This window comes from Sinocyclocheilus anshuiensis, unplaced genomic scaffold (assembly GCF_001515605.1).
Source record: "Sinocyclocheilus anshuiensis isolate Anshui unplaced genomic scaffold, SAMN03320099.WGS_v1.1 scaffold1540, whole genome shotgun sequence".
Taxonomy (NCBI): Eukaryota; Metazoa; Chordata; class Actinopteri; order Cypriniformes; family Cyprinidae; genus Sinocyclocheilus; species Sinocyclocheilus anshuiensis.
Genome location: NW_015558654.1, coordinates 752720 through 769393, shown reverse-complemented (window position 1 = coordinate 769393; position 16674 = coordinate 752720). Strand labels below are relative to the sequence as shown.

General features: G+C 42.2%; 1 protein-coding gene across 2 annotated transcripts; it reads right to left on the bottom strand.

Moving 5' to 3' along the window:
* Positions 1 to 4273: 4273 nt before the first annotated feature.
* Positions 4274 to 16327, bottom strand: tnfaip3 (tumor necrosis factor, alpha-induced protein 3). Of its 2 annotated transcripts, none has more exons than XM_016477179.1 (9): positions 15606 to 16327; positions 14425 to 14773; positions 8545 to 8735; positions 8181 to 8322; positions 7862 to 8032; positions 7592 to 7772; positions 6483 to 7372; positions 5458 to 5657; positions 4274 to 5379 (listed from the first exon to the last, which is right to left on the bottom strand). In XM_016477179.1, the coding sequence occupies exons 2-9, from the start codon at positions 14729 to 14731 to the stop codon at positions 5119 to 5121; spliced, it is 2343 nt and encodes a 780-aa protein (XP_016332665.1). In that variant the 5' UTR covers positions 14732 to 14773; positions 15606 to 16327; the 3' UTR covers positions 4274 to 5118. The 2 variants fall into 2 exon arrangements, with proteins under 2 accessions (XP_016332665.1, XP_016332664.1); XM_016477178.1 differs by having other exon boundaries at positions 14425 to 14761; positions 15608 to 16326.
* Between the last annotated feature and the right edge of the window lie 347 nt (positions 16328 to 16674).

Below are 16674 nucleotides of genomic sequence, written 5' to 3'. Positions count from 1 at the left end.
ACTACGTTAATAAATCATTAGCTCATCCATGAACATAATTTCTGCACGAGTCCTGTCGGATTGCATCGGCGGTCGGGATGAAGACCACAACTCCCATGATTCCACACTTAGTCCCAGCGTCATCAAACTACTATACTATAGCCTATAGGAAAAACACATTTATAATTTGTATTTCGTGATAAAACTGACAGAATTGGAAAGCTGAGCTGCTTTATATTAAAAGCAACACTGCGCAAAATTATTGTGATTACTGGGTGGCTGGCGAATGGAAGATGTTAAATATTGTTTCCAATAATTTACTGTATTATACCATGCATTTTCACAAAGAAAACAGTATAATTTAATGAAACGAATGTCTCATTATAGTTGAAAAGACGATTTATTCATGAATACAGCAATCTGTCATGCCACATTAAAGAGCGTGAAAAACACATTATTGTAAAACACATTTCGCTATAAAACTGACGGATTTTGAAAGCTGAGACTTTGTTTTATATTAAAAGTACCAGAAGCACAAAGCTTGCTATAGGGTGGCTGGCGCATAATGAATGCAATCGAAGACGTGAAATATTATTCCAAGCATAGCCTACTGTACCTGCGAGTAGCCTATGAGTTCTGCTAATAATCCCACATATATTCAAATCAATTCCGGTGGCCTGGCAACTTCTCCCGGTGCTCCCAACTGGGCCATTTGTAGGCTATACTCTCAAAATATTATAACTTTAATTGCTAAGATTTTCTCATAATTTTGACTTTATTCTCAAAATATTTTGACTTTATTCTCACAATATTTCGACTTTATTCTCGAAACACTTTAGCTTTATTCTCGTCATTTTGACTTTATTCTCGAAACATTTTGATATTAATCTCATAATTTTGATTTTTTTCTCGTAATTTCGACTTTATTCTCGAAATATTATGACTTTAATCTCACATTTTTTTTAACGTGGCACTAAAACGTCATCGTAGAGCACACTCGGGGCGATTCTCCCAAAAAGGGGCGGTACTCCACAGAACGTGACTAGATGCTGATTGGACTATGTATCCAGAGGCAGAACAAACAGAATGGTCTAGAATGGTGACAGTTACGGTTGAATGTGACAGAAAACACTTTTCACTTTGGTGGTGCGTCGTCCTATCACCCTAATGAACAAACCACCCCTGGTAGTAACTACAAAATGGAGACTCAAAACAGCTTTATCAAACAACACTGTTTCAGCCATGAATTAGTTTTGAAATCATTCTCATTTGGCATTAAAATGGGTTGGGAAAAAAATGTTACATGTTACAGAGTCGGAGCTAAGGACTACTGGATTTATTGATTTATTATTTGCTTCATTATAGCAGAGGCCTGTTACAACATTTATACTTTATGGTTCTATCCAGTGGTGCAGATTTCCCAACACTCTTCATGGAAGCACACCAGAGGGGCGTTCCATTCGACCGCAAGTTTCCTGCGAAGTGGACTTCACAGTGTATTCCAGCATCTTCACTGAGAGTCCAGTCCGAAAGGAAACAAACATGTTTAGTTTGAAGGACACTGCCAAACATGGAGTGGGAAATTTGGGTGGGTCAGATAAGGGAAATGTCCAAAATGTGCACTGTTGATGTGCCTCCTGGAACACTGCTTATACAGCTTTCTGTTAAACAATCCTTACCCCCAATGATGGCCATGACCTATCACCTTTTTTATTTATTCAGCTATGAAGCAGCTCAGGTTGATAGTGTGTTCATCCAGCTTAAAGGGATAGTTCACCCAAAAATGACAATTCTGTCATTACTCACCCTCATGTCGTTCCAAACCCGTAAGACCTTCGTTCATCTTCGGAACACAAATTAAGGTATTTTGATGATATCCGAGAGCTCTCTGACCCCGCATAGACAGCAACAATAAAGATAGTTGAATAAACTCATTATTTTTGTTGTCTTTGCATACAAAAAGTATTCTCGTAGCTTCGTAACATTACGGTTGAACCACTGATGTCACATGGACTATTTTACCGATGTCCCTACTATGTTTCGGGGCCTGGGAACATTTCAGTTGTTTTGCTGTCTATGCAGGGTCAGAGAGCTCTCGGATTTCATCAGAATAACTTAATTTGTGTTCTGAAGATTATTACGGGTTTGGAACGACATGAGAGTGAGTAATTAATGACAGAATTTTCATTTTTGGGTGAACTATCCCTTTAAGTCAGCTCAAGTTTTGTTCTAATCCAATGGTGTCAGTGCAGTCAATTTGATAATTAATCCTGCTAAGGTATATCACTGATATAGTCTTTAGATCATACTGTATCAATCCAGCAGCATGCCCTTAATCGCCAAAGCTAAACTGCCCTTTTGGTCCTATCGAGGTGCCCCGTACCGCAATTTCGACTGAGGGGGATTTCTCCCCTGCCCCTCTGGAGGTCTGTGCACACCACTGTATCAATCTGCTGGAGCTACATGCGGTTTACCCAGTGCTAAACTATTTCTTGCCAGTGAAGGTAAGACTACCGTGAGCTTGTTAGATCTGAGAAAACCTTGACCGTTTTTTTACCTGAACCATCAAGGTGGCACCTCAGGTTCTTGCAGCTGAGCTTCAGGAGGCATCAGTTGCACTATTTGAGAGTGGTACCTCTGGGTTCATACAATCAGGTGGCAGGTACTCACAAAGATGCCCCTGTTGTGGGAAACATTGCACAGAATCCTCCTATGTAAGCATAAGGTGATCCTTGTAGCACCACAGATCTCTCTACTCCTGAAGCTCCTGGCAGGCAGTCCACAGCGGCTTCCCTTAGGAATGACCTTGTCTTTCAGTTTTGGGTGTTTGTGTTCATCACCTAGACTTAGCTGCAGCTTCGGGCTTGGACCCTGGATCCAACCCCTTTATAATGGATTGTAAACTTGTTCACACAAATCTCCACACGGCAAGCTTGTGCCTCCTTGTGGAAACCTTTCCCTTTATGGTGTAGGGACCATAGGATTGATCCTATTCTTTGATATTTCGGGTATTGATGGCTGCCCTTATGTAGAGATCTCATGTGTCACTCTATTAGTCTGTTTTTTGTTGACCTGGGGATTTTCTTGGACATTATCTGCACTGCTGCCACCTGGGATTCTCCTTTGCTGGATTCACAAGGTCAGTTCTGCAGTTTTTCTATAGCAGCCTTGACTGCTTTTTCAGGTAAGTGTGTATGACTAGTGATCCTCACAGCTAAGCCCATGCCATTATGTGACTTTGTCTGTCTGGTGTGGGGAGTAGATAGTGGCGTCTCTAGCGGTCGGTCTGGAATTCACCTGACCATAGTTACGTAATTAGTTCAGTAGCAGCCATTGGCATGGTAACATTGTTTTGCTACCAATATCAACACCATTGTTAGTTTATTAATACATAATATACTTAAGTACTATTTTATAAGCACCTTAGAGTGTTTCTTATTATAACATGTATTTCAAGCAAATCAAGGTAAACAGACACAGGAAACGTGTTAATGTTTTTCTATTAAAAATAATTTATTCCAGGACCACATATAAATAATTCTTGAAACACATTACAGTTAATATTTGCTGTGAATAAATACCAAACAAACCAAAAAACAAGGCTTTTCATACGATACTCTATATGAAAGGTTGCACAAAAGTTCTATCTTGTCATCTATATTCCTCTAGGTCTATAACTGGAATGTCACTATGTACTGTAAGTCAGAAGTACTGTTCCTAATTCCAGAGCAGCTTATTTAGTATTGTGCAAGTTTGTGATGATCTGAACTGACTGAACAGATCCAGTAGTTGAAGTGTAGACACTCTTGAATTTCTGATTCGACTGCAGATTTTTCTCGTGTGTATCATTTATCCGAAGCACATTTGTGTCCCCATTAATCTAATTCTCAAGTAGACTAAGCTAAATGTGCTTGCACAATATTGGACTTTAAGGATGGGAATGTTTAACACAGACAGTTATTCCTTTATAAATGATGCCACAGGAGCTAACTCTATCTCTTCTCGTTACGTCTGTGCGGATATTGCAGAAATATTCAAATAGAGAATGTCAGTTTGTGCATACTACATGTATGCAAAGAATAGACTGAGGCATTGTGTGTTTAAAGGAGAGTAGTGCAACCGAAAGAATGTGGCTGGGCGAGAACGGCGAACGGGGAGTTCGCAGATCTAGGGGCGGGCATTTCTTACCTGGGCGTGTTTACATTCAGATTGATTAGTTTTCGCTTGGCTGTTTATCCAGACGGGGATTTCAGCCATCTCATCGTTTTTTCTTGTCAAAATTTTTGACGCTCTCTTTTTGGCATGGCCATTCCCTTCAGCTTAATTTAATTTCATCTGCTCTAGACATTGGGGAGGTGTCAAGTATCTGGTTTTCATTGCACTTAAGGAATTTTTCAGCCACAGAAAAATGAACATATCCATTCAATAGAACAGACCAAGTCATATGAAGTTTAGCAAGGCAAGCAAAAGTGAAAAATAGTTTCAAGAGCAAGAAGGACTTGTGAAAATGGCAAACAAAAACATTCTCAAAGGCAACAGATCCGTACTGCTTGCAGACATCAAATGGTGCAGCAGGAAATTAAATTCGAGCTCTACTTAGCAAGCTCTCATTGGCACTTAACCTACATTTTATGAAGAAACTATCAAATGCTGTCCTTCGGTGGTCTCTGCATACCCTGCACATCTTCTTCCTGTACTTCTAAAAGGCTTTCTGCAGTCCACAGTGGCGATGTACATCGGATTAGACATATCTTTCGGTAAATTAACTTTGGTCAATTTTGTCGCTAATCTGAAATTGTTAATTCTTACACATGCTCTCCTCAATTTTTCAACAAACGTTTGCGATTAATTACCCTGTTCGATATAAACAGCGGACGCCACGGGTGTGTGTGACTAGACGTCATTGTGTATCATTAGTTTCTGTATGCTAACATCTCACGATGGTCCTAAACACATGATACAAATGACCAAAACTGCATTTGAGAGGTAATCACCAATTCTACATCACCACCGGGCTCTTTAGGCCCTGCCCAATGTAGGTGGGGGATTTTGGGTAAAAAGTTCCTCGTGTAAGAGAGTTCACCAGCATGCACGTGAACGTGCGATGAACTGGGCACTTTTTAACATCGAACTGTTCTGTCAGCCCCGGTAAATCTGCTTGAAGTGGTCACATTCGTTACAGTAGCCTTGTTTGTCTTGGTTGGCGTAGTGGTCGCAGCCCTGCGTCTTGCAGCGCTGTTTGCTTTTCTCTTTGGGTGCCTGGGCACGCCGACCCTCTCGCTGGCCGCGGCTGAGGCAGTCCGGGCAGAGGTCCGTGCAGCCAGGGGACAGGTTCTTACAGCCGCTACGCCGACACTGTGCCTGGGTGAGCATCGGAGGTGGACGTGGTTTCGAGGCCCGCTGGACAGAAACAACAGAGCTCGTCAGAAGAGCCAAACCTACCCCACAGCAACAAAACCAGCACGTAAGGACACTTACCGTGACGAGAGGTGGGGAATGAGAGTCCCTGCTTGCAGCTTGGTTGAGTCTAGCACTCTGTTCTTTCACAAAGCACTTGTTGCAGTAACCCTCGAGCATGGCCTTTCCCTCGGCGCCGCAGCCCTGACCCCGGCACCGCGGACAATTCTGAAAGCCTGCCTCGGATGTGTGTCTGGGCTGGACAATAGCAGGGGTGGCCACTGAACAAACAAAAACAGCCAAAAATCACACACTTGTTCCTCTGCTTGAGTTGTCTATGACTTGATACCCAATAGGACAGGCGTACCAAATCCTGCTCCTGGAGGGCCACTGTCCTGCAGAGTTTTGTACACACCTGAACCAACTAATCAAGGTCGTACTAGAAACTTTCAGGCAGGTGTGTTGAAGCAAGTTGGACCTAAACTCTGCAAGACACCGGCCCTCTAGGACCGAGTTTGTACACCCCTGCAGTCGGAAGTGGAGATATTTCAACTGATGCAGTGGAAATTATATTTTAATCATGACAACTCTCTGAAGATTTTAGCATGGTGATGGATATGACAATGTTAATGTATTTGGTCTTGGCGGAATAGATCTGCTACGCTGCTGCTGTTGGTTATTCCTGTAGTTGTAGATTATTGCTGCTGCTGCAAGCAAGTACAGGAACTTGCTACTGCCAATGCATACGGCGATACGGTGCCGTGAATATTTAAGACATACTGCTGCTGCACAAATAGCATAAAAATAACCCTGTAGCAGATCTATACAGGTGGAGCTGGGGAAGGTGGAGGGTTTCAGAGAAACTCAAAGCGCACTGCAGGAATCTCTAGTGAATGCTAGCCAGCCATATAAATGCAAGGCAGTAAGCTCATTGGCTGCATATGCAGCATGAACCAATCAGCTTGTGCCAAGTCGTTTAACTTTCTGAATATCATCAGTTACGTTAACAACCCATCAGCCTGCGCCATCTAGAGTTTCATGACTAAACTATATATTTATTGAGAGTTACAAGAAGAATTGAGTGAATGCAGAACAGCTGCACTTACGGTGATTGGTCTGGTAGTCTAGATAACATATAGTGCAGAATCCCAGCTTCTCTGCTGTTCCAAAGAATTGGCAGCCGGAGCGTTTACACTGCCGGGCAGCGGGCGTCTGCCAGGTGTGGCCGGCGGTGCCAGTGCGCTCCGTCTCCCTATGCATTGCCCATACTGAGGCCTCGGTTCTAGGCTCCTGCTGCTGGGTGTCCCCCCTCTCGGAAACGGCAGTCCTCTGCATGCAGGGTGGGCAAAGACCGTTAAATATCCTAAAGACCTCCTGTCGGCACATAACACACCTCTCGGTGTCCCTTTCCCGTTCTCTCTCCCTCTCCCTTTCCTTCTCTCGCTCCCGGCTGCCTGACGCCCACCAGCCGTGAGAAGGGCCTTGCGGCGGCCCATTAGCAGCCGATCGGTTTTGCCTTGCTGTAAAGCAGCGTTCGCACAGCCCGTCATGCTCCACGCTAAGAGTGAACAAACATCCGGGCGTCTTGCACTTCATGGCATGAGTCTCACTGTAAAGGCTTAGACTGGGGGCCGTAGGGGGCGCGGAACGTGGGCTTGGCAGGACGGAGCGCTCCAGCCTCCCTCGGCTCTCGGGGTCCGAGGACGAGGTTTGATTTGTGGTGGAAATGGCCTCCGGCTTGCAACCCGCCTGTCGCTTTTCAAAGCACTCGTGACAGTGGGGTTGAGTGTCCACCGAGACATAGAATGTACAGCGGGGTGTGGCACAGCGGATCTCAATGAGAGAGAGTTGGGAGACTGAGAAGGGAGGGGGACGCTGGGATTGGGGGGCCCATAAAGAATCCTTATCCTCCTGCCAGCGCTTATATTCATGGTTGACCAGTTGTAGATAGTCCTCCATTAGGTTCATGTCCTCAGGTAGGTTGCCTTCATCCAGTCTGATGGAGGAAGGGTGCAAGATTTGAAAAATAACACTGTAAATTCCCACAACTTTTTGTGGTTACATTTAGGAAATGCCTATATATTTATCAGATGTTTTATCAAAAGTACCAATTAGTACAACAATTCCAGAAACAACTGCACTGAAGCAACCTGCGTTGCTTAGATCTGGCCGCTTAACCAGCAAGACTTCACCAAAGAGTGCGTTTAGCTCATACCTGGCTGCAGTGATAATCTGTGTGGGATCGTAGCTCAGGCCAATGACAGGGATTTCTATAAGCATTAGGTAGTCTTTTAGCAACTTCTCCTTCTGTTGCTGCTCCTTTTCTGTCAGAAAGTGCACTCGAAGATCTTCAAACCCACCCCGTCCAGGGTTTATCAATGGCACAGCACGGATCTCTGAATGGGTCACAAACATCAAATATTTAAATACACTGGGCCAAGTAGTAAGAACACATTATGGAGTAGTGCGATGTCTGGTGGCATACCTGGGCCACTGTCTTTGATTGTAATCAGAGGTGCAAAGTGCTGGGAGTCATAGCCGAGCACTATGGGATATTTGTAGCATTCTCCTGGAGGCCAATGCAAAGGCAGGTATATGCCCCCGACATTGAGGGGTGAAAAGGAGGAACCAGACTTCATACTTCTAAGTACTTGGTCTGTCGAGAGAAAAAAAAATTGGTCATATATTATGGTCATGTTGATGCACTTTATGTGTCCAAATCAGTCAGTGCTCCAATGAATAAGTGTTTGTGCAATTCTATTGAAATGCTTCTTATTGAAGCATAATTGTATACGGATACATACCTGCAATAACAATAACTGGTCTCCGCAGAATATTTGAAAGCACAAAGATGTGAATATCTTCTAATGAGTCAAACTGTAGGCCATTACTGCTGGACACTGGAGAAGCCATTTCTACAATCTTCACCCATTCCTCCTCCCAGTTCTGAGAAACAAAAAACATTGCAAATATTCATGAGTTTTACACTTGTCATACCAAAAAAAGTTAAATAAGGAGTAATGAGATTCTGAAATCCTTCATTTGTTCAGTAAAATCTCTAATGGTAATACAATACGTCGTAGACTTTTTTTTTAGCTGGCTTTATCAGGCTGTTTATGCCACAAAATGACAGTTTTACATGCACAGTGTGAAGGTGGAAGTGCTTACCAATGTGCTGTATCGCAGGCCAGTCTGAGTGAACTCCTGAGAGTGCAGCAACTCTGTCTGAAAGCGCATTCTAAAGTTACTAGTGTCTGTTTCCTTCAGCACTGCATAAAGAGCCTTTCGCAGCACCAGGTCTGTGTCCTGAACCCCCAGCAGGTACTGAGAGGCTGCGTGGAGCAGGCAGTTCCCATCACCTAAATGACACAAAAACACAGATCACAGCTCAGGACAGTCGCCAGTGAAGGGCTCGGGACTGTGCAAGTTCTTGTGGTGCCATCAGGACGTTATTCTCCTCAGGCCCCGAGTAATTAATCAAAAATGGCCTCACTTAGTTGCTGGAACTGATTGCCCATCAGCCAACATGGCAGCATGCAGATATGCCATTATACATCAGTTGTCCTACCATCTCCTTACATATGTATTATAATGTAGGCCAATTTCCCTTGGAAGTGCCCTTAGAGATTTGGCTTTGAAAAAACAGGTCATAGAAGTCTGTGAAGGAGGTATGTATGCATTCACAAAAAGGCTACGAAACTTGCAGTTCCTGTTTAAACATCATCTAGATTGTCATAACAGCGAGAGCCTTAGCAACTTGTTGACGAGCATAACATAGCAACAAAAAAATAATACTAAGAAAATGAAAAACTACATATACAATCTTTGCTTTATTGCTGCGTACCTTGACAGCAATATCTTTATACTTAAAGGTTAGTTCAGCCGTATTTGTCAAGAAGCAAGATTAAGAATGAGATAAAAGCAATACAGGGGATTTCCACAGAGGTGTTAAAGCAGTTTAAAGATATCCATCCATTTCATCTGACTGCATGCATTTTAAAACAGGACACTGGACCGTATCTCCGCAAAAACAATGAAATCAACTCCTCATTACACACCAAGAAATTTGGACATGTCAGGCTATGTAAGGGGGAAAAAAAAATCTCAAAACTCTCTGTAAATCAATAACTTCACTGTAACCTGTAACTGTAGATCAAAGTGAAGCAAACTTGAACACTCAAAGAGCATGCACTGCAGAGCTGTGCTCATGGCCTAGATTCTGTGTTCTTTCTGATGTTGTGCAACATGTGTGCGCTAGTGCATTCGTGCGCATTTGCATGTGTGCGCGCTTGTGTGAAACAGCCTGCGCACAACTGTGAGGAATTTCCCTAGTATGTGATTCTCTGATTACGTGCCGTAAGGGCTTCACTTCAACTTTTTCTTTACCTTGTCTCCTCTTGACACCAGAGCCATGATATAAAGCGTCTGGACTTTCCAGAGAGGAGGGGCGACGCTCTACAGGAATGCTTGCGCCCGTGCCATTTCTAGGGTCGATAAGGGAAGTCTGAACATATGATCTAGTTCCTGTTCTTTAAACCTGCGTAATTGTCTAAAAGCAAGGGTTGTGCCTGCACCTACTACCAACACAAAGACCAAATGTTCCTAAACAGAAGAAGGTTTTAACTGGTCTATACGGTTTATTTATGGAAACTATTTGTACAGTGCGTTGTTTTGTTTCTTGTAACACAAGAGAAAGTTTCCATATGAACCTTAAACCGTAGGCGGAAAATATACAAACTCCACAACACCTCTAAATCAAACTCTCATTGACATAAACGAAGAGATCTGAATCTGAATTAATAACATTACAGGGCCAAACACTCTTAAAGTAGTGTATTTATAACAATAACTACCTTAACGCTTTTCAAAATAAGCAGTTCCCTTTCATGGGAACTTCGAACTGCGTCCTCTAGGGGTAATGCAATGCCTTTATCACTGCTTAAATACTATGAAATATGTTGCGTGCCTTATTCTGTGTAAGAAGCCACATCATCTCACAGAAGGATTTATTTCAAACACTCGACTGACGTTATGAAGTGAGTTTGGAGTAAAAATATGTTATTAAATGTGGTATTTTCACATGCTTTCAGATGGAGCAGCATTTACTTCACAGAGCCGTAGTTCACTGAGAAGCTATGCAAACAGCTGTCATTATCGCCAACGATTTCTTCGATTTCAGAATCACGCAATAAAATAGTCTGCAATTTTTTTGCGTAACTTGTCAGTGAACTATGGCTATGTGTAGTAAATTCTGCTCCATCTGAAAGCACGTGATGATGATTTCCTGCTGATTACAGAACCGGCATTACTATCAAAATGCACATGACAATCGCATTCGATTAATCGTGCAGCCCTAACGTGTAGCAATGTCAAGTCAGAGAAAAAATTTATTTGGTCTTTTAAGATTCGCCAATCTGTTGAGTCCTTGCGCATTAAGCCTCTACACACCATTTAACTTTTTCTTTTATTAAATTCAATGTTTCTGCATTGAAACATTGCATATGTAACTCAAATTCAAGTTTGATTCATTTGAGTTACATATTTTTAACTATATTTCCCGCTTTAAACACTACTTTTTGTAAATAGTTAGCATTGTAGAATCTTTTTCATAGAGGTAGCTTTATATAGTCAATATTTAAATACTTTACCGTAAATGATGAGAAAACTTGTCATTTGGAAAGTTACAGTTTCAAAGTAGCTTCCCCAACACAAAAAAAAGAACAGAAAATTAACATATAAACCGTGGACACAAACTACATCTGCTATACAACCACATCCTTGTCACCAAATTCAGCAACACTGGTCACAGGAGCAAAATGTGGCCTCAAGAAAATGAATAAGCATTGTGTAGATATGGTAACATTGTCCATTTCTCTTACTTCACTGTTATATGATCAGACGCACTGTAGAGGCCCAAGCTGAAACAGAGCAATTTTAACACTTGTTTTTATTTTAAGCTAATTTACACAGAAACTATTTTACCTAAAATCTTTGGAATTTGGCTTTAGACATCTTTGTCTTGTTAGCGGTCATTATCAATGCCAATTAGTCCAATCATAACTCATATGTTGTGAAACTGTAAGAGTATAATTGTAATAGTAAATAAACACTATATAGTGAAGAAATATGCTGAATACACACTAATGGTAATCAAAACAATGTATTCCTGTAGAGCAAACAGTAGACCAATGCCACGAGCAATGATCATGGGTTAGATTCCCAGGGAATGCATGAACGAAAAATTGTCCGCCAACTGCATAAATGTAAATGTACAAAACACATCCACATTTAGACATATACTCCGCTTTACTAGTGACGTCAGATTATGGATCGCACTGGCTGATTAAAGAGACACTTTATAAATGCATAACATCGGTAAAATACAACACCAGCCTAAAATCTCTCATCATGCAAAGATGCGTTTTCTGACCTAGGAAGTTGTTACATTCATGTGAAAGGACTTTTTTAAGTAACCCTACTTTAACAAATACAGAAGTTTTAAAAGAAACAAACCTAACCCAACCATACCCCATTCCTAGTGGATTACAGTTATTTTTATTTTTATTTATTTTAAGCCAAATTACAACACTAAGTCTTAGTTAACTTGCTTCAAAAAAAGCTATTACCATTATTACGGATTAGGGCTGCATGATAAATCGCATGCGATATTTAACGCGCATCTTATCAGTGAAGCCGGTTCTGTAATCAGTGGTAAATCTCCATCACCTGCGGGCTTTCACATTGAGCAGCATTAACTACACAGCGCCGTTGTTCACAAACGAGTTGCGCAAAACCACGTTCATATTCGCGCGATTTTTTGCAATCAACGGTAAATCTCCATCACCTGCGGGCTTTCACATTGAGCAGCATTAACTACACAGAGCCGTTGTTCACAAACGAGTTGCGCAAAACCACGTTCATATTCGCGCGATTTTTTGCGCAGCTCGTCAGTGAACAAAGTCTCTGTAGTAAATGCTGCTCAATGTGAAGGCCCGCAGTTGATGGAGATTTACCGCTGATTACAGAACCGGCTTTCTGACAAGATGCGCATTAAATTTTGCATGCGATTTATCGTGCAGCCCTATTACGGATGTTACATTTATTCCAGTTCCCCTCTATATTCGGTTACGGGTCATATCAATGCAATCTGTTTTAAACAGCATGTTCCAGTCTGACGCTTTCATAATCCCATGTGATTTAAAACAGGAAATTCCTGTTTCATTATGAGGAAAAATCCGTGCTGTCCAGAAAAACAAACAAATTACCAGAATACAAGAATGAGGCACTATCCACTACCAGGAACTAGACATGATAAAATGACCCATTATATTGTATAAAAAATAGTGACACTTACACACTAACAGCGCTAGCTTGCGGATGATTTCGGACAAATGTTAAGGTAATAAGAAAAAAAAGATACGTGTAATCTGCATTTACCTAATTTCAGTTACAGTAACTAGTGACTGTACAATGGAGCAACAATGGCAAGTACAGAGAAGTTTCCCTCGCAGCATTACTCATAAGAGAAGAGCAGTGCGTCCTGACTCTGAGAGAGCAGGAGAAACGTCAGAGTCATAAAGCGCTCACTGTGAGCCCTGCATCACGCCACGGCCCCTTAAATCAAATTGTGCTGGAGAATTAAGGGGGAAGAACATCAGTGTGACAGACAGGGCAGGATTTTCCCGTCTGCCGTGAAGCCCTCATGTGCCAAGCATTTCAAAAAAGCACTTTTTTTTTTTAAGTGGTCAACATGGCTTTTTTAATAGCTGCAGAGTACGATAAAGATACCAGATGAGATGTACACAAGAGCTATCATGAACTGAATACTTATTTTATACAATGAGAGAGGTTATCAGGCAAAAAAATGACCAAATAATGGCCTGGCTGAAAGGGCTGCACAATGAATCAAATTTCTGATCGCAATTACAATTGCGGATACCACAAGCACGGAATTGTCCAAAGTGGCAATTAATTGCTCAAAGTCCGTGTTATTGTGCATGCTTAAGATGTTTGTTTTTTTTCCTTTCTACGGGTTAAGTTTTTTTCCTATTGTTTTAAGTTTAGTTTTAGTATAACATTATAATACCATGCATATTTTTACCTCTGATCACAAATGCAGACAGGGTTTTATGTTTACGCGGCGCGATGCAATGCAACGCAACGCGTAAAAAGACAGTATAAGTCATTATAATCAGTAATTATGTCCCCACTGGATGCAACAAATGCCTCGTTTGTAACGGGTTTTAATGTTTTTGTCTCGTCGCTCCGGCTGGGACACGGCATCACAGTATGGTGAGGGGCGTAACATTTCCGTCACACGCTTGAGGTATTCGGCCAATCACAACGCACTGGATAGCTGGCCAATCAGAGCACACCTCGCTTTTTCAGACCGATGAGCTTTGTAAAAATCGACGTGTTTCAAAAAGGCGGGGCATAGCGGAGAAACAATAATGTACAGTATGTGGAAAATAATGTGTTTTTTTAACTTTAAACCGCAGAAACACATTTCATTACACCAAATACACAAAATAATGTTCTTTTTAGCAGCATCATATGACCCCTTTAAAGAAGAAACCAATCCAATGTATTGTTGACATTTTAGGCTTAATACTATAGAAAAGCTATAAAAGTTTTTTCAGTTAGTGTTTTCAGCTTGTTTATTTTCACATAAATCTATGGCATGCAGTTGCTTCAAACAATGGTATAAACGTCATTCAATGTCAATTGTGAGAATCGTAGTTAATAATCGCGATTACAATTTCAAGGGAATAATCGACAATTATGACTTTTGGCCGAGATATATATATATATATATATATATATATATCGGCCTATTGCTAACAGCCTTATTACAGACCATTTCATTAGAAGAATTAGTGTATCAGACCAATAATGCATCAATAACATAAATCGACACAAATGGTTTAAAAGATCATCACGGGAGAAAGAATCCAAGTGTTAGTGTTTGAGAAGAAAACACTTCATTCGAAGGATACGCAACACACAGAGAGCCGCTACTTCTAGCTGATAAAATCACAGCATAGTTACCGTTGGTCCTCAGCGGCACCAGCTTCTTGACTTCGCGGCACCAGTTCAACCTCTTCTCCTGCTCCAATGAGCTCTGCATGGCCCGGTCCAAGATGGCCGCCTGGATGACTTCGCGGAAGGCCTGCGGGAACTGGCTCATGCGGATCATCTCCAGCGTGTAGCGGTGCATGCTGCGCAGGTGATGGATCAGGCCGCCGCTGACCGAGGGCTTGACCACATCGTTGGGCACCCGCTCTCTGATTTTCACGGCCTTCAGGAGGTTACTCACAAACAGGAACTTGGGCAGGAAGTTCTGGCCCTGAGACATGGCAGTCTGGAGTGGGGAACCAATCTATTTCTGCGAAAGAAGACGTGAAACAAACACACCATTGTCAGAGGCGCTCAACCCACGACCATGTGCTACAAAGAAGAATTTCCCCTCCACCCTAAAGGTGAAGAACTGAAAGACACATCGTGTCCCCTGAAAGCCGATGGTGTATTCCAGACTCATGGTAAAGGGCTCTTGAGGTCAGATGAGTGAAAGGCAAAGATCTTTATTAGTCCACCCCCACAAAGAAATGTCCAAAACTCTATCAGAATGGCCTAAAGATGGGCTCAGACACGCTGACGGGAACCTGGCGGCGTTAAAATGCCATTTACTGCAAGGGCACCATTTATTTGTCTCAGCTGCCGAGGTTCCTTAGGGACAACTTATTCTGAACGCCAAAGCGACAGCGTTCCCTTAAATGCCTCTTGAGCGAAACGTTCGCAGCGTTAACGCCGTGCGGAAAGCGACACAGCGACGTCCACGGTTTTATTAAACGCAAAGCACAACGGGGACAATAGAGACCGACGCGAAAAAATATTGTAACATCAGTTGCTGACGCTCGAATTACGTAATTGACTTGACCGAAGCCCTAGACAATGCAACACTGTAACACTGGAAAGGAAGCGATGTGTCCCCATGGCAACAATAGAACGTTTTCTCCGTTTCATGTTTTAAATCGCCGAAAATAAGTGACGTCTTCGCAAACAATGGCTGTCAAATCCGCGGATTCAAGACCGTTTCCGTCTGTACGACACAGACTGCCGTTTAAACGAGAGACAATACGGGAGAAATCAGCCCCGCTCGGTTTAGGATTCAGTCTGGACACGATATCGGAGAGGCGAAGGAACGGGCGGCGATGAATCGCGCAACTCTTACCTGTTCAATATGTCGGTATCCACCAACAAAGCCCATAAGATGCTCTGGCTCTGCTGCTACTTCACTCAGTCCACTTTAATCGTCCATGGCGCTCTTATAGAGATCCACTGGATTTCACTGCTCGTCCAAAACACGGCCAAGTCTTTACTCTAGCTCGATTGAAAGCAGTACATAAAAGCCAGTGGGGATTTCCATAAGGTACTTTCCACTTTCACAGCCCATTATAAGCGTTATCTTCGGCTTATCCGCTAGGGGGCGAACGGTGGCGTTGTTACGTTACGTCGTTACGTCGGGCTCGATGACGTAAAGCGCGACGCTTGTTTTGCCACACCCATAGTACTGGTAGTTAGGTGAGATATGGAAACACAACTGTGGAAGTCCCAGCCTGTGCGAGTGTGTTTTAGTTCAATTTGATGGATGTAAAGAATGAATGTGCATTACACGAAACGCAGCAGTCTTAGTCAGTGGGCTAGCCCTAGTGTTACATTAGGGCCTCTCTACCTGACTTTTTCAGTGTAAGGTCATTAAATGAATACAGTTTAATGTGTGTCATGCCTCAGAGAGGAAACAGGGTTTACTAACAAAGCTGACTGTTTAGTTTGATGGTACAAGCTGAAACTAAGGTTCTTAGAAAGATAACTGAATGCTCCCTGCTGAAAAAAACAAAAACCATCACAGAAATTCGAATGGTCTCCACTGCAAATACCACTACTCACGTTACAAACCATCAACTTTTAACCATTACAACCATTAGGGTTTCCTGTAGTGTGTTTTTGGGACATATTCCATTAGGATTTAGTGGTTTTAGTGGACCGATTACCAGTAGAGACTCACATGGACCATTGCCGTTTCCCTTAAAACCAATACAAGTCCTATTATAACCAGTAAAGCCATTACAAATTCTGTGATGGTTTCTATTGTTTTCTTCAGCAGGGCTTTCAATAGTTTAGCCTACTATACAAAATCTTGGTAACAAGGCTGAACCTAGCATATATTCTGAATGCTTTGTCACATCAAACTGTGTGTATTTGCTAAAACAGCAAGGAGAACAGGAGAATACGTTACTG

Bases quoted from the DNA above. Each gene is read 5' to 3' on its own strand.
- tnfaip3 (XM_016477179.1), bottom strand. From the start codon at position 14,731: ATGTCTCAGGGCCAGAACTTCCTGCCCAAGTTCCTGTTTGTGAGTAAC. The intron at 8,033-8,180 runs GTATGTATCCGT...TTCTCTCGACAG, and splicing joins ACCAGTTATTGTTATTGCAG to ACCAAGTACTTAGAAGTATG. The intron at 7,773-7,861 runs GTATGCCACCAG...TGACCCATTCAG, and splicing joins AATCAAAGACAGTGGCCCAG to AGATCCGTGCTGTGCCATTG.